Source organism: Mobula birostris, chromosome 16 (genome assembly GCF_030028105.1).
Source record: "Mobula birostris isolate sMobBir1 chromosome 16, sMobBir1.hap1, whole genome shotgun sequence".
In the NCBI taxonomy this organism is placed as follows: domain Eukaryota; kingdom Metazoa; phylum Chordata; class Chondrichthyes; order Myliobatiformes; family Myliobatidae; genus Mobula; species Mobula birostris.
In genome coordinates, this window is record NC_092385.1 from 76,741,333 (window position 1) to 76,762,062 (window position 20,730).

The 20,730-nt window shown below is 43.1% G+C and overlaps 1 protein-coding gene across 1 annotated transcript in view; it reads right to left on the reverse strand.

Annotated features, from left to right (window-relative positions):
* Window positions 1-11,968: 11,968 nt before the first annotated feature.
* Window positions 11,969-20,730, reverse strand: part of LOC140211243 (uncharacterized) — a 104,458-nt gene continuing 95,696 nt past the window's right edge. The window contains exon 4 of the mRNA XM_072280887.1: window positions 11,969-18,795. Coding sequence (XP_072136988.1) covers window positions 16,745-18,795 — 2,051 coding nt within the window. The 3' untranslated portion in view covers window positions 11,969-16,744. The remainder of the gene's footprint in view (window positions 18,796-20,730) is intronic.

Here is a 20,730-nt window from a genome sequence, read left to right on the forward strand (position 1 = left end):
AGGATATCTACAACTCAAAGAGGGAAAGGTATTCTAAAGGCGGGGTGATGAACAAGAGAAGGCAAGACCAACAGAAAAGCCAAGAAGAGGGCATATATTTAGAGACTAAAATTTAGTGGAAAGTTAGAGGATTGGGAAGCTTTTAAAAATCAACAGAAGGCAACTAAAGAAGTCATTAAGAAGGAAAAGATGAAAAACGAAAGTAAGCTAGCCAATAATATTAAATATGATACCAAAAGTTTCCTCAGATACATAAAGTGTAAAAGAGAGGAGAGAGTGAAAGTTGGACCACTAGAAAATGATGCTGGAGAGGTAGTAATGGGGGCAAGGAAGCGGTGGATGATCTGAATAGGTATTTTGCATCAGTCTTCACTGTGGAAGACACTAGCAGTGTGGTTCCAGAGTGTCCAGGGTTAGAAGTGTGTGAAGTTGCCATTACTGGGGAGAAGAGTCTTGGGAAACTGAAAGGTCTGATGGTAGTTAAGTTTCCAGGACCAGATGGTGTACACCGCAGGGTTCTGAAAGAGGAGGCAATAGTAATGATCTTTCAAGAATCACTAGTTTCTGGAATGGTTCCCGAAGACTGGAAAATTGCAAATGTCAGAGGCAGAAGGAAAGAAATTACAGGCCAGTTAGTCTGACCTCAGCGGTTGGGAAGATGTTGGAATTGATCGTTAAGCATGTGGTCTCAGGGTATTTGGAGCCGCATGATAAAATAGGCTATAATCAGCATGGTTTCCTCAAGGCAAAGTCTTGCCTGACAAATCTGTTGGAATGCTTTGAGGAAGTATCAAGCAGGATAGACAAAGGGCAATCAATTGATGTTGTGTACTTGGATTTTCAGGGGCCTTTGACAAGGTGCCATACATGAGGCTGCTTAATAAGAGGCCATGGAAAGATACTAGCATGGATAAATCAGTAGCTGACTGGCAGGAGGCAAAGAGTAGGAATAAAGGGAGCCTTGTCTGGTTGGCTGCCGGTGACTAGTGGTGTTCCAAAGGGGTCTGTGTTGAGACCAATTATTTTTACATTATATGTCATTGACTTGGATGATGGAATCGATGGCTTTGTTGCAAGGATAGGTGAAGGGGCAGGAAGCTTTGAGGAAATAGAGAGGCTATAGAAGGACTTCGAGAGATTAGAAGAAAAAATTACAAAGTAGAAGAAAAGTGGCAGATGGAATACAATGTCAAGAAGCGTATGGTCATGCACTTTTGTAGAAGAAACAAAAGGATAGACTATTTTTTAAATGGAGAGAAAATTCAAAAATCTGAAGTGCAAAAGGACTTGGGAGTCCTTGTGCAGAACTCCCTAAAGGTTAATTTGCAGGTTGAGTCGGCAATGAGGAAGGCAAATGAAATGTTAGCATTCATTTCACAAGTACGAGAATATAAAAGCAAGGATATAATGCTGAGACTTTATAAGGCATTGGTGGGGCCTTACTTGGAGTATTATGAGCAGTTTTGGACCCCTTATCTTAGAAAGGATGTGCCGACACTGGAGAGAGTTCAAAGGAGTTGCACAAAAATGGCTTGTCGTATGAAGATTGTTTCTGGTGAGTGAGTGGGCCAGTGAAGGGGTGGAGCTTTGAGGCTTTGACTCGAGAGGCTTCAACGAGAAGAGGCGGAGGACAAGCTTGCTCGCAGTTAGTCTTTACAATGCTCCTGAGACGGTGATGTGCCTCTCATGTGAGATGTGGCAGTCGTGGGGGGACTCCCCTCTCCCGCAGAGTCACATCTGCCAGAAGTGCATGCGGCTGGGCGATCTGGAAGACCGTGTTAGAAATCTGGAGCAGCAGCTGGATGACCTTCGACTGGTAAGAGAGAATGAGGCAGTCATACATGAGAGCTACAGGGAGGTAGTCACACCTAGGCTGTCGGAAGCAGGTCGTTGGGTGACAGTCAGAGGGGGGGAAAGCGAAGGTGAGCAGACAGGTAGTGCAGAGGACCCCTGTAGCCATTCCCCTGAATAATAAGTTTACTGTCCTGGATACTGCTGGCGGGGATGACCGACCAGGTGTGAGCCACAGTGGCAGGGCCTCCGGCACTGAGTCTGACCCTGTGGTGCAGAAGGGTGGGACGGAGAAGACGAGAGCTGTCGTCATTGGAGACCGTATAGTCAGGGGAGCAGACAGGAGATTTTGTGGAGGTGAGAAGGACACCCGCATGGTTTGTTGCCTCCCGGGTGCCAGGGTCCGGGATGTCTCTGACCGGGTGCACGACATCCTGGTACGAGAGGGAAAGCAACCAGAAATCGTGATACATGTTGGCACCAACAACGTAGGCAGGAAGAGGGTTGAGGTCCTGAAGTGTGAGTTTCGGGAACTAGGCAGAAGGCTGAAGAACAGGACCTCAAGGGTGGCGTTCTCAGGATTGCTGCCAGTGCTACGTGACAGAGATGGTAAGAATTGGAGAAGATGGCAGTTGAATGCGTGGCTGAGGAGTTGGTGCAGGGAGCAGGGTTTTAGATTTTTGGATCATTGGGATCTCTTCTGGGGAAGGTGGGACCTGTACAGATTGGATGGGTTGCACCTGAACCCAAGAGGGGTGCAATATCCTTGCAGGTAGGTTTGCTAGCATGGTTCGGGAGGGGTTAAACTAATTTGCAAGGGGGATGGGGCTCAGAGCGATAGAGCAGTGAAAGAAGTGCATGGAGTAAAGCCAGATCTGACATATAAAGAGGCTTTGAGGAAAGAGAAGCAGAATAAACTATGTAAAGGTAGTAAGGTAGAAGGGCTAAAGTGCGTGTACTGCAATGCAAGAAGCATCAGGAACAAAGGTGATGAACTGAGAGCTTGGATATCATACATGGAATTATGATGTAGTGGCCATTACAGAGACTTGGCTGGCACCAGGGCAGGAATGGATTCTGAATATTCCTGGATTTCAGTGCTTTAAAAGGGATAGAGAAGGGGGAATAAGGGGAGGAGGGGTCAGGGATACTATTACAGCTACAGAAAGGGTGGGTAATGTAACAGGATCCTCTTTTGAGTCAATATGGGTGGAAGTCAGGAACAGGAAGGGAGCAGTTACTCTATTGGGGGTATTCTATAGGCCCCCTGGTAGCAGCAGAGATACAGAGGAGCAGATTGGGAGGCAGATTTTGGAAAGGTGCAAAAATAGCAGGGTTGTTACCATGGGTGACTTTAACTTCCCTAGTATTGATTGGCACCTGATTAGTTCCAAGGGTTTAGATGGGGCAGAGTTTGTTAAGTGTGTCCAGGACGGATTCCTGTCACAGTATGTGGACAGGCCGACCAGGGGGAGTGCCATACTAGATCTAGTATTAGGTAACGAACCGGGTCAGGTCACAGATCTCTCAGTGGGTGAGTAACTGGGGGACAGTGACCACCGCTCCCTGGCCTTTAGCATTATCATGGAAAAGGATAGAATCAGAGACGACAGGAAAATTTTTAATTGGGGAAGGGCAAATTATGAGGCTATAAGGCTGGAACTTGTAGGTGTGAATTGGGATGATGTTTTTGTAGGGAAATGTACTATGGACATGTGGTCGATGTTTAGGGATCTCTTGCAGGATGTTATGGATAAATTTGTGCAGGTGAGGAAGATAACGAATGGTAGGGTGAAGGAACCATGGGTGACAAGTGAGGTGGGGAATCTGGTCAGGTGGAAGAAGGCAGCATACATGAGGTTTAGGAAGCAGGGATCAGATGGGTCTATTGAGGAATATAGGGTAGCAAGAAAGGAGCTTAAGAAGGGGCTGAGAAGAACAAGAAGGGGGCATGAGAAGGCCTTGGCGAGTAGGGTAAAGGAAAACCCCCAAGGCATTCTTCAATTATGTGAAGAAAAAAAGGATGACAGGAGTGAAGTTAGGACCGATTAGAGATAAAGGTGGGAAGATGTGCCTGGAGGCTGTGGAAGTGAGCGAGGTCCTCAATGAATACTTCTCTTCGGTATTCACCAATGAGAGGGAACTTGATGATGGTGAGGACAATATGAGTGAGGTTGATGTTCTGGAGCATGTTGATATTAAGGGAGAGGAGGTGTTGGAGTTGTTAAAATACATTAGGAAGGATAAGTCCCTGGGCCTGACGGAATATTCCCCAGGCTGCTCCACGAGGCAAGGGAAGAGATTGCTGAGCCTCTGGCTAGGATCTTTATGTCCTCGTTGTCTACGGGAATGGTACTGGAAGATTGGAGGGAGGCGAATGTCGTCCCCTTGTTCAAAAAAGGTAGTAGCGATAGTCCGGGTAATTATAGACCAGTGAACCTTACGTCTGTGGTGGGAAAGCTGTTAGAAAAGATTCTTAGAGATAGGATCTATGGGCACTTAGAGAATCATGGTCTGATCAGGGACTGTCAGCATGGCTCTGTGAAGGGCAGATCGTGTTGAACAAGCCTGATAGAGTCCTTTGAGGAGGTGACCAGGCATATAGATGAAGGTAGTGCAGTGGATGTGATCTATATGGATTTTAGTAAGGCATTTGACAAGGTTCCACATGGTAGGCTTATTCAGAAAGTCAGAAGGCATGGGATCCAGGGAAGTTTGGCCAGGTGGATTCAGAATTGGCTTGCCTGCAGAAGGCAGAGGGTCATGGTGGAGGGAGTACATTCAGATTGGAGGATTGTGACTAGTGGCGACCCACAAGGATCCGTTCTGGGACCTCTACTTTTCGTGATTTTTATTAACGACCTGGACGTGGGGATGGAAGGGTGGGTTGGCAAGTTTGCAGACGACACAAAGGTTGATGGTGTTGTAGATAGTGTAGAGGATTGTCGAAGATTGCAGAGAGACATTGATACGTTGCAGAAGTGGGCTGAAGGGTGGCAGATGGAGTTCAACCCGGAGAAGTGTGAGGTGGCACACTTTGGAAGGACAAACTCCAAGGCAGAGTGCAAAGTAAATGGCAGGATACTTAGTAGTGTGGAGGAGCAGAGGGATCTGGGGGTACATGTCCACAGATCCCTGAAAGTTGCCTCACAGGTAGATAGGGTAGTTAAGAAAGCTTATGGGGTGTTAGCTTTCAAAAGTCGAGGGATAGAGTTTAAGAGTCGTGAGGTAATGATGCAGCTCTATAAAACTCTGGTTAGGCCACACTTGGAGTACTGTGTCCAGTTCCGGTCGCCTCGCTATAGGAAGGATGTGGAAGCATTGGAAAGGGTACAGAGGAGATTTACCAGGATGCTGCCTGGTTTAGACAGTATGGATTATGATCAGAGATTAAGGGAGCTAGGGCTTTACTCTTTGGAGAGAAGGAGGATGAGAGGAGACATGATAGAGGTGTACAAGATATTAAGAGGAATATATTGAGTGGACAGCCAGCACCTCTTCCCCAGGGCACCACTGCTCAATACAAGAGGACATGGCTTTAAGGTAAGGGGAGGGAAGTTCAAGGGGGATATAGAGGAAGGTTTTATACTCAGAGAGTGGTTGATGCGTGGAATGCACTGCCTGAGTCATTGGTGGAGGCAGATACACTAGTGAAATTTAAGAGATTACTAGACAGGTATATGGAGGAATTTAAGGTGGGGGGTTATATGGGAGGCAGGGTTTGAGGGTCGGCACAACAATGTGGGACAAAGGGCCTGTACTGTGCTGTACCTTTCTATGTTCTATATTCACTAGAATTCAGAAGGATGAGGGGTGACTCATCAAATGGTGAAAGGTCTTGATAGAGTGGATATGGAGAGGATGTTTCCTATGGTGGGAGATTCTAGGAACAGTGGACACAACCTCTGAATAGAGGTGTGTACTTTTAGAATGGAGATGAGGAAGAATTTCTTTAGCCAGAGAGTAGTGAATCTGTGGAATTCATTGACACAGCCAGCTGTAGAGGCCAAGTCTTTATGAATATTTAAGGCAGAGGTTGATAGGCTATTGATTAGTCATGGCATGAATGGAATACAGGGAGAAGGCAGGAGTTTGGGACTGAGAGGAATAATGGATCAGACATGATGAAATGGCAGAGCAGACTTGTTGGGCTGAATGGCTTAATTTGTTCCTATACCTTATGGTCTTACAAGACCAGAAGATCATAAGACATAGGAGCAGAATTAGGCCATTCAGCCAATTGAGTCTGCCATTCCAACATGGCTAATCCCGTATCCCACGCAACCCCATACACTTGCCTTTTTGCCATAGCCTTCGATGCCCTGAGCGATCAAGAAACGATCCACTTCTGCCTTAAATATACCCATGGACTGCACCTCCACCGCAATCTGTGGCAGATAATTCTACAGCTTCACTACTCTCTGGCTAAAAGAGTTCCTCCTTACCTATGTTCTAAAAGGTTGCCCCTCAATTTTGAGGTTGTATCCTCCAGTTCTGGATACCCTCACCATAGGAAACATTCTCTCCACCTCCACCCTATCTAGTCCTTTCAACATTCAGTAGGTTTCAATGAGATCCCCACGCATTCTTCGAAATTCCAGTGAGTACAAGCCTAAAGTTGCCAAACACTCCTCACATGTTAACCTCTTCATTCCTGGAATCATCCTTGTGAATCTCCTCTGGACCCTCTCCAATGACAACACATCCTTTCTGAGGTATGGGGCCCAGAACTGTTGATAGTATACCTAGTGTGGTTGAGTAGTATCTTCTAATGCTGAGCCTTTATCTCCTTACTTTTATATTCTATTCCCCTTGAAATAAATCCAATATTGCGTTTGCCTTCTTTACCAGACTCAACCTGTAAATTAACATCCTGGGAGTCATGCAGAATTCCCTCTGCACCTCTGAAGTTTGAATTTTCTCCCCATTTAGATAATAGTCCACCCTATTGTTCCTTTTACAAAAATGTATTATTCATACATTTTCCCACACTGTATTCCATCTGCCACTTTTTTGCTCATTCTTCAAATTTGTCCAAGTCCTGCTGCAATTGTGTTGCTTCCTCAGCACTACCTACCCCTCCACCTATCTTTGTATCATCCACAACCTTGCCACAAAGCCATCATTTCCATTATCCAAATCATTGACTAACAGTGTGAAAAGTAGTGGTCCCAATACCGCTAGTGGTGACCCCTGAGGAACACCACTAGCCACCAGCAGCCCAGGCAAGATTTCCCTTCACAGAAACCATGCTGACTTTGACTTATTTTATCATTAGGCTCCAAGTACCCTGAAACCTCATCCTTAATGATAGACTCCTACACTTGCCCAACTACTGAGGTTAGGCTAACTGGCCTATAATTTCCTTCTTTTGCCTTCCTCCACTCTAAAAGAGCGGAGTGACATTTGCAATCTTCCAGACCTGTGGGACCACACAAGAATCAAATGTTGCTTGAAAGATCATGACCAATGCATCCGTCATTTCTTCAGCAACCTCTCTCAGCACTCTGGGATGTGGTCCGTCTGGCCCAGGTGACTTATCCACCTTAAGACCTTTGATCTTGCCTAAAACTTTTTCCTTTGTGATAGCAATGGCAGTCACTCCTGCTCCTTGACACTCACGGACCTCTGGCACACTGCTAGTGTCTTCCACAGTGAAGACAGATGCAAAGTACTGACTGAGTTCATCTGCCATTTCTTTGTCCCCATTACTACCTCACCAGCATCATCTTCCAGTTGTCTAGTATCAATTCTCACCTCCCTTTTACTCTTTATATGACTGAAAAAAAGCTTTTGGTATCTGCTTTATATTATTGGCTAGTCTTCCCTCATGTTTCCTCTTTTCCCTTCTTATAGCTTTTTAGCTGCCTTTTGTTGGATTTTAAAGCTTCCCAATCATCCAACTTCCCAATCACTTTTGCTACCTTATATGCCCTTTCCTTGGTTTTTATGCAGTCTTTAACTTCCTTTGTCAGCCACGCTTGCCTACACCTGCCATTTGAGAACAACTTCTTCTGTGGGACATATCTATACTGTGCCTTATGTACCACTTCCACAAACTTCAGCCATCTCTGTCCTGTTGTCATCCCCACCAGTATCCTCCTCCAAACTACCTGGGTAAGCTCCTCTCTCATGCCTCTGTAATTCCCTTTATTCCAGTGCGATACTGGTACATGTGAGTTATGCTTCTCCCTCTCAAATTGCAGCATGAATTCAATCATATTATGATCACTGTCTCCTAAGGGTTCCTTTACATTAAGCTCCCTAATAAGATCTGGGTTATTACATAACACCCAATCTAAGATAGCTTTTCCCCGAGTAGGCTTGAGCACAAGCTGCTCTAAAAAGCCATTGTGTAGGCATTCAACAATTTCCCTCTATTGTGATCCGACACTAACCTGATTTTCCCAATCCCCTTGCATATTGAAGTACCCCATTACAATTGTGTCATTACCCTTATTACATGCCTTTTCCAGCTCCCTTTGCAATCTCAACCCCACATCTTGGCTACTATTTGGAGGCCTACATATTTGATTCCCATATTTTCTACCCTTGCCATTTCTTAACTCCACCCACAAAGATTCAACATTCTCTGACCCTCTGTCACCTCTTTCTAAAGATGTAATTCCATCTCTTACCAACAGAGCTACACCACCGTCTATGCCTTCCTGCCTGTCCTTTAAATGCAAGTACATCATCTGATTTTAAGCTCCCAACTATGGCCTCCTTTCCAATACTACTCAGTGATACCAATGTGCATGCTTCCGTCTGCACGCTTTTATGCACTGAGTTGCTGCCACATGATTGGCCGATTAGATATTTGTGGTAATGAGGGGCTGTACAGGTGTACTTAATAAAGTGGCCACTGAGTGGGGAATTAAGAGAAGGATTGAAGACTGCAGGCAGAGAAAAGAGAAGGTGCATACAGAACATAAAATGCCATTCAAGGAGGGGACAAACCCCTCTTTCCTTCATCTTATTGGCAACATTTCCCTTTCCCTCCATTCCAGATTACGAAATTCAATACTGCTATGACTTAAAAATGGTTTGGGAATGCATAAATGCAAGTCTCTCTTTCTTAGCAGGTCCTGTTTTCAAATAATCATCTGCACCAAATAACCTTCGTCTAACAATGGACAGTTTCTGACATGTATTGAAAAGCCAAAAGCTGCAGATGCTGCAATTCTGAGATAAGTTCTGGTAAAGGGTCATTGACCAGAAACATTGATTCTGTTTCTCTTCATAGATGCTGCCAGACCTTCTAATTATTTCCAACAGTATTCTCCATTTTTATTTTTGAAGAGTATGGGTGAGAATTTTCTCTATGTACTATTTTATTCAGTCTGCTCTTCACTTTGTAGTAAAAGAATGAATTTGAAAGAGCATAAAGATCAGACTTCAATTCCAATGATTATTTCTTTTGGGTTTTTTGTCTGAAGTCTTTTCCTGAGGGAACAATACTTCAGCTGTGTGAATTGCTCAAAATCAGAGGATACTTGCCATGTTTGTTTCCTCAATCCTGGTACTTAACTGCTGCACTGGAGGCCTCAGGCTTACCTCTCCACAGATGTGGTTATCAAATGTTAAACATTTCCCTGCAGGCCTCATATTATTGTAGGCATCAGCAGAAATGCAATCATTTCTGTCAGCAGCAAACATCTCAGAGAGTCATATCGTACCACAGCACAGAAACAGGCCTATTGGCTCACCTAGTCTGTGCCGCTCTGGTCTTCTGCCTAGTCTAATCTATCCTCCCTCATTTATGTACCTATCCAAACTTCTCTTAACTGTTACAGATCACCTCGCTTCTATCTCTTCTACTGACAGTTCACACCACCATCTGATTGAAGAAACTGCCCTTTAATTTTTCCTTAAGTATTTCACCTTTTACCATAAACCTCTGACCTGCAGTTCTACTCTCACCCAACCTCAGGAGAAAAAGCCTGTATGCATTCATTCTACTGATACCCTTCGTAGTTTTGTATACCTCTATAAGATGTTCCCTCATTCTCCTGTGCTCCAGGGAATAAAGTCCGAACCCATTCAATCTTTCCCTGTAACTCAGCTGCTCAAGTTCCAGCAACATCCTTGTAAAATTTCCCTGAACTCCTTCAAGCTTATTGATATCTTTCCTATGCATAGGTGACAGGAACTGCACATAGTGCTCCAAATCTGGCCACATCTTATACAACCTTCACACAAAATCCCAGCTCCTGCAGTGCCCTGATTTAGGAAGGTCATTATGCCGAAAGCTCTATTTATGACCCGAAATAGAGGGTGAGAATGGAAGATGCCACTTTCAAGGAATTCCCAGGTTCATCAGTCCCTTCTTGCTCGTCAGCATTGTCTCCTCCTGAAACCCTTGTCTGCTTCAGATTGTTTGGATGAGTTTGCACTGCCTCATCCAGCTGGACTCCATTTCTGAATGCCACTCCACAATTTCTCTGATGAAAGATTAGCTTTATTTGTCAACATCTACATCGAGACATACAGTGAAATGTATTGTTTGTGTCAAACCAAATCAGCGAAGGTATGCTGGGGTGGCCCACAAATGTCACCACACTTCTGCTGCCATCACAGCATGCCCACAACACACTATTAATTAACTGCTTTTGCACCTCTCTCCTCAGCGAGTCATTGCTTCACACAGCAGGGGAGATGGCTCTTCAGATCATAAAGTTCACATGAACCATCAAGCACCCATGAACTCTAATCCCATTTTTATTCTCACCTCATTCTCATTGCCCTCCCCCTGAATTTTACCACTCTCCTACATATGAAGATAATTTACAGCAGCCACTTACCCCGGCAGACTGCACATCTTCAGGGTATTTGTAGGAAAGCAGAGCACCTGGGAAAACCCACAGAGTCACAGGAAGAACATGCAAACTCCACATGAACAGCATCAGGAGGTTTGGATTGAACTCAGGTCATTGGAACACCATTGGCTGCACCACTGTCCACCTCTACATGTTTAAAGGTCAAACAATTAGGCACCTGGTCCTAATGCTTCTTTCTTTAACGGTATTCATCTGTGTCTGATCCACACCTTGAGATGGGTTGAGCCAACTTACCAGTGTAATTGAAAGAAGTGCAGCTGTGCTTTCTGATTGAAGAGAAATTCAAAAACCAGAGAAAAATCTACATACATTCGTCTCTCTGAATAGGAATCAAGATCAGAAAATGTGGAGCAACAGACAAAGGCACTGGAGGAACTTAGTGGGTCAGATATTGTCTATGGAGCAAAATGGACTGTCGATGTTTCAGGTCAAGACCCTTCATCTGGATTGTAACTATGTACAACCCTGAGGTTCATTTTCTCACGGGCAACCACAAAAGAGGTTCACAAGGTAGATTCTGGAGATGAGGAGGTTAGCTTATGGGGAGAGATTGAGTTGTCTAGTTGATTGAGTTATGCACACTGGAATTCAGAAGAATGAGAAGAGATCTTATAGAAATATATAAAACTATGAAAGGAATGGATAAGATAGAGGCAGGAAAATTGTTCCCACTGGCAGGTAAGACCAGAACTAGGGGGCATAGCCTCAAGATTCAGGAGAATAGCTTTAGGATGGAGCTAAGGAGAAGCTGCTTTTCCTAGAGAGTGGTATGGAATTCTCTTGCCAGGGAAGCAGTGAATAGCAGGGAAGCAGGGAGAAGAGAATACCTCTTTTTTTTGCATTGGGAATTAAGTGTTCTAGGGAAAAGGCAGAAAGTGCAGTGAATCTACAAGCAGATCAGCCATGATTTTATTAAATGGCAGAGCAGGTTCAGCTGGCTGACTGGGTCAGGTGGCCTACCCCCACTCCTACATCTTATGAAAAGTGAAACAATTCCCACCTTGCAAAACTGAAGTTTTCACTGATTGATCCTGTCAGTTTACCCAAGAGGGGTGGTAGTAGCATAACCCCAACAGGTAGAGAAAGTTTGCCAGCTGGGAAACTAATGAGCACCTTAGAAATTTCAGCCTGAATGGAGAGACACCCTACAAGTGCAAGCCATTGTAGATAGCAGGAGATACACACCTCATCCATTTTAGAACAGCACATTCACATCTATTATAATCTGCATATTAGAAGGAGAAAGAGGCTGCACAACCAGCAAAAACATTTATTTTGTGAACAAAACGTAAAAAAGTATACTTTTACTGTCTTGTAAATTTGCTATAAAACAACAAAGGCAATACAGAATCATTACAGGAGATTTTGACAATGACCGCTGTACAAAGTGTATCGCACTGAATGCCACACACAGTAATGCCATCAGAAAGGCATGAAAATAGTAAAATTAAACACTGTAGACAATTCCAAGTCAATAATCCCTCTTTAATGGAGTTTCTGGGGTCCAGATCACATCTCTAGACGAGTCTGGAAGTTCAATTTCAATGTCAATATTATCCGTATTGGCAGTCATGTGGCTCCTAGTCTATGACTGAGGTTTGTTCACAATAACTAACACATTGGCAGCCTTGCTTTAGTAGTTGCTTTCCACCCATATTGGGAGCTACTAGCAACATCCATCCATCAGATCTGTGAGCATTAAGCTTAAAGAAAAGGAAACAGAAAGATACTGCACCTTTAATTTACCTGCAGTATTTTATGCAATTGAGAGCCACAGGAGATTAAGGTCTGCTTGATCAGTTTAGCCAAAAGGCTGTAATAGGAATAATGAAGTTAAAATGGTGGCCTTTCTTTCAATGTAAACATTATCCTTTTGGAAAAGGAACTGGAAAAGGGCAGGCTCCATAAGTAAATGGTGTTATTTTTTTAAAAAAAGGACTTATGCTAAGAGACAATGACATTATTGATTTGTGTCTGACATTTCTCATCTATCATCTTGATGAATCTCTTCAATAGACTTCAAATAATTGCTTGCTGGTTTAAATATCAAGACACTGAAATACTTTATCTATTGACACTATTAAGCCTTAATAAACTTAGCATGCCAATTGTAAGGATGCTTGTGAGAGAATACAGAAGAAATATTCATAAACAATAGTACTCAACAGTAGTAGCTAACTCAGAGGCCGTTGTTAGGTACAGTTCTAAATTTTAGACATTTGAATATCACAAAATATTATTAATCTTGCAAGGATATGTCAAAACTCCACCGTGGACAGCCCAAACCCGTCTGTGAAAGGAGGAGGTTTGGGCATGCGGCTAGCAAACCCATCCCATAAAAAGCCAGAGCAGCAGAAACACCAACAGAAGCTCCAAAGGCCTCATCCCTGGGAGAGGAAGGATCATACAGTGGGCTATATCTGGGAATGACTTGAAAAACTGGTCCAGTGCAGAAGCCTCTGTTGAGCCGCTACTGGCAGCCTATGGTGATGGGCTTAAGGACAAGGCCGTGTTAAAGATGACCTGCAGTTCCAAAAAGATATTGCAAGGAGCTGCTTCCTTCCTCGTCTTCCGAACACAAACAACCCCAAACTTAATGGCTTTGTGCATGCATGTTCTCTCTATTACCATTACTTTCACCTTAAAATGCATGTCACTTCTGTTATCACCACCCTATCAAGTCAAACAGTCGCACCCCATTACCAACATCAGTCTCCCTGTTAATTCAAAAGGAACATACTGTGAATCCAAAATAAAGCAGTGAACGTTGCAAATATCCAGCAAGGCAGACAGCATCTATGGAGGGAGAAACATCAGGATACTTACGCATTTTATCTATTAACACTATCAATTCTTAATAAACTTATCATGCCAATTGTTCATGAGAATATACGAATGGATTTGACATTTCAGCTCAGCAATTTTTGTTACAATTCCCATCAAATCAGAGGACTCCCTCCCTTCTATCCCTGTAATCTATTCCCTCTCTCATCCCCACCAACTTCCCTGATTCTCCTGCCACTCATCTACAGCCACAGGGGCAATTAACAGCAGCCAGTTAATATACCAGCCTGCCTTTGAGAAGTGAGAGGAGACTAGAATAGCCATGGAGTTTCTGGAAACCGGTGAACTGGACTGCATGGTTACAGGGAGAACATGCAAACCCCAAACGGACAGCACAGGAGGTCAGATTTTAACTTACAGGTGTGTGCTATTATCTGTTGCATCACTGCACCACCACCTGTTCCTGAGAGAAATAGACATTAATTTTGATTATCTCTTCATAAATGCTGTCTATCCTGTTGATTCAAAACCATGCACCCATTGTTCCCCGTACAGTTATGCATATTCATGCACTTCCTTCCATGCACACACACCACCACCTCCCTGAATGACAACTAATCCCTCTTGCATCACAGACAGATAAATGGAACCAGTTTCTGCGGCCGATGTCATTCTTCACTTCCAACTGCAGATGCTGGCATGGTATTACTGGCATGTATACTGCAGCTGTGAAAGTCAGAGTCAGCAAACAACTCTCTGCATGGAGAAGGTGTTGAGCTTTAGTTAGTGCGTGTTTATTTTCTTTGCGAAGAGGTCTGTTCAAGGGAGCCTCTAGAAAAGGAGTTGCTTCTCCAATAAACCATCCATTTTGCTGCAGTGGTGTATGTAAAAGATGGAGCCATGTGATCATATTAAATATACTGTAACACTGTGCTTCAAAGGGAAGCAAATGGTAAGCAGCATTTTTACAAGGCCATAGTTGCAAGCTATGATATTGCTGTTTTGAAAATACTGTAACTAACTTTTTCCCAGAGATTGGGATTCTTGCAAACATCATTTTTGTTTAAAACTGTGAAGGTATATTTGAAAAATAAGTCCTGGTTACTAATAAAGGTTTGCTATGCTGTCCTCACTTAAGTCTTCCACCTATGTTCATTTTCAAAGGGAAGACTGGAGAAAAGTCTTCAATCTTCTTTGAAGAAACCTGAGAAGCAGTGGGTTTATTTATCAGCTCCTGCAGGTATTTCCTGGACACATCCTCTCACTAGCTCTCCCTCTGTGAATGGCATTTGAAGCCATGAATATGATTGTCTCTATCCATTGATCTAATGGATTCTTCAGCAATGCACTTATACTCTATTTCCATTTTTTTTAAATGTCACATTTGTGTTATTATACACTGATGCTCAAATGATGCAGCAATGCTTTTAGATGATTGTCTCTTCAGCATGATTGTCTGTATTTTGTAGGGGGACTGAGGAGAGCAACAGAGACGTTTCCTGTGCTTGGAGCTAATTGTTATCAATCTAGTCACAGATGTAGAGAGGTAGTTAGCTGGAACAGGTTGTAGCAGGGAATCTGACTGATCTTGAACAAAGCCAATGAATTCCTTACGAGAGCTCACATCCCATAATCCAATAGTTGGCCAGTTTGAATTCTGTGTCCAACATTTTTCATCTCGTGCTGAAACAAAATGAATCCCAAAATATAATGGTAGCGTGACACTATTACAGCTCGGGGCGGTGGCGTTTGGAGTTCAATTCCGATGCCATCTATAAGAAGTCCTTCCCGTGGAACATGTGGATTTTCTCCAGTTTCTTCCCACAGTCCAAAGATGTGTCTGTTAGTAGGTTAATTGGCAAATTGTCACTTGGCTAGGGTTTAATCAGGGGTTGCTACGCAGTGCAGCTTGAGGGGCCGGAAGGAGCCAGTTCTCAAAATAAATAAATGAAATGGCTAAATGGAACGGAATCCATATGATGCACTCAATAATGGCCCAAGTTACATGATCTAACATGTGTGAGCTCACTCTGGGCAAATAAAACTATTGGATAAATGTCTGTGGTTGGCTTCTGATGTTCTTTCTTTTCCTGCTCAGTCCTCATTCTGCTTCCTTAACCCACGGACTTTCTCAATCTCTTCACAGTATATTATATCCTGGCACATTAGGTCCTGGTTGAAGCTGGATGTGAATAAGCAAGGGAAAACTTGCTAAAATTATTGACAAGACACAGGATGAGAAGCTGTTTTCCACTGACTTTTTTTAAAAACGAAGGCAGGAATTTGTGAGGAGTCATCCTGTCCATTCAAGGTTAAAAATGACGGATGGAAACTGAAAATAATTCATGGCATATGTAAAACACAAATGACTTACATTTGCAACTCATATTCATCTGTGGAAACAGGCTTTAGAAGAGTCATTTCAGATTTTCTGTGAGAAAATTAATTACAAGTAAATACAAGAAAGCTGAGTAAATGCTGGATTGTAAACTGGGTGATTCCATCAAATAAATATTTAATTGCTTTGAAGAAAATATCTGTAGCTGTTTCCATTTGTTTCTGAAATCTGACAATTGAAAATGGAATGGATTCCAATTCCAGTTTGTGTAAAGCTACTGTCATTTCTTTCTGCCATTCATTCGCTTTCTATCTCTCGCCATCTGGCTATGGAAAACTAGAGTGCCTCCGTCTCTACCTGACTTGTGTTTTAGCACATATCCTTGCTCTTCAAAAAGAAATTCTTCAGGGAGAGCATCGATGGTGAGGCCTGTACTACGGAATATTTAAGTAAGGTGACCGTTGGTAAATGGGCTGGTCTCCTGGTGTGTTCCCAGGGCAATATCACTGTGTCTATAGGAAATCTGGTATATTGATCTCTCTGCCAAATTGATAAAGTGCACAATATTTAATTTGCAGAGCATGATCATTATTGGTTTGGTTTCCAACTCACAAAAGAACACCTGGTAAATAATGTAGTTTCAGTGTGTTTTTAGATTGGTATTATTCTCACCCCAGCTCATTGGAGTGTAAATATCACACTGTTCATTGTCAGGATGAACTATAATTGAGGTGAGATGAGTTTTGTAAGATAGTACATTAATAAATCAGAGAAGAAGATTTGGTGCCAACATGTAAGTAATCGGATTCACAGCCACACATTGAAATTTTAGTCAAAATTTCAATTCTTGGCTGCTCCTCCCTGCACTTCTTTCAGCCAGTGATGGTAACCATAAGCCTTTTATTACTGATAATACCAGTTACCTTATTCCTCAAGCAGATCTGCTCCTTTCCTCCCACATTATTAAAGAAATCACATCTCCATCCGAGTATTAAAGTTCAATTGTGTCACTGGAAAGACTGACATCATCAATCACCCTGACGTCTATGAAGCTCTTTCTTGCTTCAAGATCAAAGTCTTCAGTATTGGATTTTACCTCAGGATTGTCTTGAGAGAGAAGACTCTCACTGGCTGGATCAGCAGATGGGGCACTCTCCTCTGAAGAACGCTCACGTGTCCATGTGTACCAGTGGATTCCAAAGGATGTCCTGGAAATACTATCCACGGAACTTCCTGATGCTGACCTGTGCAGCCTGCTGGAAGCTTGATTGCTGTCCATATCCTGGACCGAATGCTTTGACGTATCTGTTTGGTTGTTGCTTAGCGAGCTGCTCTTGGCCGCACTGTGCAAATAGTCGGGGTCACTATTGCGACGCCTAAGATCAAACGGAACCACTGTAACATCACCCTGATCAGACACCTTGTGCACTCTCAAAGAAGAGCGGGAGTCTTCTATGGTCATGTGGCTGGGACACTGGAGACCAGAATCATTAAACAGGCTGTCTCTGACTATGTGTTCTCTGAAAAGTGCTTCATCGATGCTTCGGCTGAGGTTGATGGGTGAAGGCGGACGTAGATCAAACTCGTTGAGAGACACAGAAGCCTCTTTCTCAATGCAGATACTGGTAAATGAGCGGCCCATCAACAGATTGTGAGATTTGGGTCCCAGGACTGGAATTTTGGGCCTGTGATCCAGCGAGATGATTGAACCATTGTTGCTATAGTAACTCTTGGCAGGCTTCTCTTGATTAGTTCCATTAATTGTTTTAAGAGGCATGGTCTCAGGCCGGTTATGTAGAAGGTTCTTGCAGATATCATTGCCCGTTATCCTGTCCTGGGTCCCAGAAGACCAGTCAAAGCAATTGTTTGGATACTCTGGCACCTCATTTTTCCTATACTGGTGGAAATATTGAACAATCTTCCTCCAGCAGGTGTGGTCAGGCCTTGCGTGTTGCTGGCAGAAGGCATACGAGGCCACAAAACTCATGGCAAAGGACATTGCAATCTCAAAACTCCGATACCAAAACTGAACGAACCACCATGCCCAATAGAACTGGCCCTTTTCTCCCAATAGTCCATAATTCCAAAGCGTGGCATAGACATGAAGAGCACAACAAAGAAACCCAAAAACAGCACTAATGGCCATCACCTTTGTGGAGAGTAAAAGCTGCTTTAATGTTCTTCCATGATTCCGTTGCTCGATTGATTCCTCATTACCAATGACTGGCTTCTGAATCTGCTGCACAGTGGCTTCAGGATGACTCTGGAGCTTGCGGTAGCTGAGGAAGAAGGCAGTGATCAGAAAAGAAGCCCACGAGACAGAAAAGACATGCAGGACCACGTTCACAGCAGGGTTCACCAGGAGATAAAGAAGATCCCCACTTATCAACACAATGAAATGGACAGCAGCAATCATGGACAGGGTGGTGGGGTTCTGGAATTTTGAAGGGAGCATCTGAAGACCCCCCATCTTCAGTAACAGCAGTGTGAGGATGCCAAAAGTAGTGACAAGGAGGGGAAATGTGATGTTATACAGCATCAAACCACTTATCAGGGGAAGTTTGAGCTTGCTGCCATACGGATCAAGGAACAAGTACACTGCTCTTAAGAAGGCCAATGCAAATAGCATGGTATTAGCTGCCATGAGGTAATGGAGGTCTGGAATGCACAAAATTGGAGAGCCAATCAAATTAATTAGTGATATCACCATGAGGATAACAAATAGTACTCCTGCTCCATAAATGTGCATTTCCCAAGCAAATCCCAAAGTCTGTTTCATGTGTTTCCACTGGGTGAACGTTTTATTAGACGCACAGTCCCTGTCCAGTGTGGAGCAGAGTTCGAAATAGGAGCTGATTTTATCGGAATGATTGCCAGTAGCCATCTTGGAGTCTACAGTCTGATTTGGCATTTGGGCATTGGTGGGTATTATCCATTTCCGACCCGGCCCATTGCGAGTGTCTTGTTCTTTGGGAGAAGTTTTGTTGACACCAGTTGAAGTATTGGAAGCTATTTTCATTGTCGGTGTCTGAGTGTCGTTCCCTGTAAAAGAGAACATCAGTGACATTATTGTGGAGGTGGCTAAGAGCCATGACCTTTCTATATTTATTTAGAGATATAATGCTGAATAAGCCCTTCCCGCCAACAACCCCAGATTTAACCCCAGCCTAATCATGGGACCATTTATAATGACCAATTAATCGGTACGTCTTTAGATTGTGAGAGGAAACCAGAGCACTCGGAGGAAACCCACGTGCACACGGAAAGGAACATACAGACCGGCTTACAGATGCGCCAGAGATGAACTCTGAACTCCCGAGTGTCATGCTAACTGCAACACTAAAGTGGCAGGGATGGTCCATCCCTCAGAGCTCAAATGCCGATGAATATTGACTACGTGCAGCACATTATTTTGGTCTGTTTACTCCCAGTACATCAACAAGTAAATCTGAAATATTTGGTAAACTATCAAAATCACTTTGATAAATAGTTTATAACTATTTACTGAAAACCTGGATGATGTTTTCACTTCCTCTCCCATATCAATTGATGAGGTACACTGTATCTATTCTAAGCAAGTTAGCTGAGCACAGAGGTTCTAAAAACTGCATTTTAAAAGAACTCTTAGAGGCATGGTAGAATGATAGTACTGGACTAGTAATTGAAAACAACACACAGAATGGTAGAAGAACTCAACAGGTCAGACAGTATCTATGGAAGGAAAAAGACAGTCAACATTTTGGGCCGTAATTGAAAGCTTCTGCCTGCTGTTACAGAAGTATCACCAGTGCATTCTGGTTAATTGGGCCATCGGTTAGTACAAGCAGCTGCCTATTTGGGAGAACTCTTAAAGAATAAAAACTAATTGAGAAAATAGCTGAGATTCCCTTCACTTCTTTGGGACACTATGCCACTTAATTGGGACAGGAGACTGTTGCCAAACAGTTTCAAACAGTGCGCACTTGTGTGGCTACTAGGTACTACACTGTGCTTGAAGTGAACAGATTTTAAATAGTGTCAATTGCATGTGCTTGTATTATGTTATCCATTTGGGCCGAATGATGCAGATTCAAAATGCAGTGATTTTTAATCATTTTGTTTTTTATTTTGACTTTACAAAATTTCAGACCTTTGTCAGGGTACCACAAAATCCAGATCTGCAGAAGCCTTTCAAGAAGGTGTCTCTGATTGCTGCTGTTTCTCAGATAGTTAGGAGATGGGCAATAAATGCTGGGTCTCCCATGATTTAATTAAAAACCATGGAATAGGTCTGTCAGATGACACATTTCCAAGCCTACTGTGTATTTCTACCTGGTCAGTGATAGTTTCCACATTAATACCCAGGACATGTCCCCTTTTCATTGCTAATATCAAGGAGGAGGTACAAGAACCTGAAGACACACACTCAATGTTTCAAGAGCTTCTTTCCTTCTGACATCAAAGTTCTGAATAGACCATAAACCCAGAAACATTATCAATATTTTTTCCTTAATTAATTTTCTTTTTATTAAATACATTTCTTACTGTAATTTATAGTTTTATTGTTATGGATGGCAATGAACTGCTGCTGCAAAACAAATTTTGCACCATATGCCAGTGATATGAAACCCAATTCTCTTCCTGAATGAATGCACAGCTTGGGACCATGAAATTGCAGCGCATTAATGAGATTATGAATCATTTTAAGATAAATGAAATGAAAATCCATATACAATTGGCCAGCAGGTGAAGCCAATAGTTGGGTTCTGTACTAGCATCATGAACTTGAAAAATGACTGAGCTTTCACTTTTAGAACTACCATCCCTGGGTACTTTCTTTCTGCTAAAAGCAGTTTCTACTCAAGATGGTGGGAGAAGATTGCAGATTCAGGCTGAGTTGGTGTTTATAGACCATAAGATATTAGAGCAGAATTAGTCCATTCAACCCATCGAGTCAGCTCCACCATTCTGTTATTGTACGAGAGTCCGTCTGGAGGG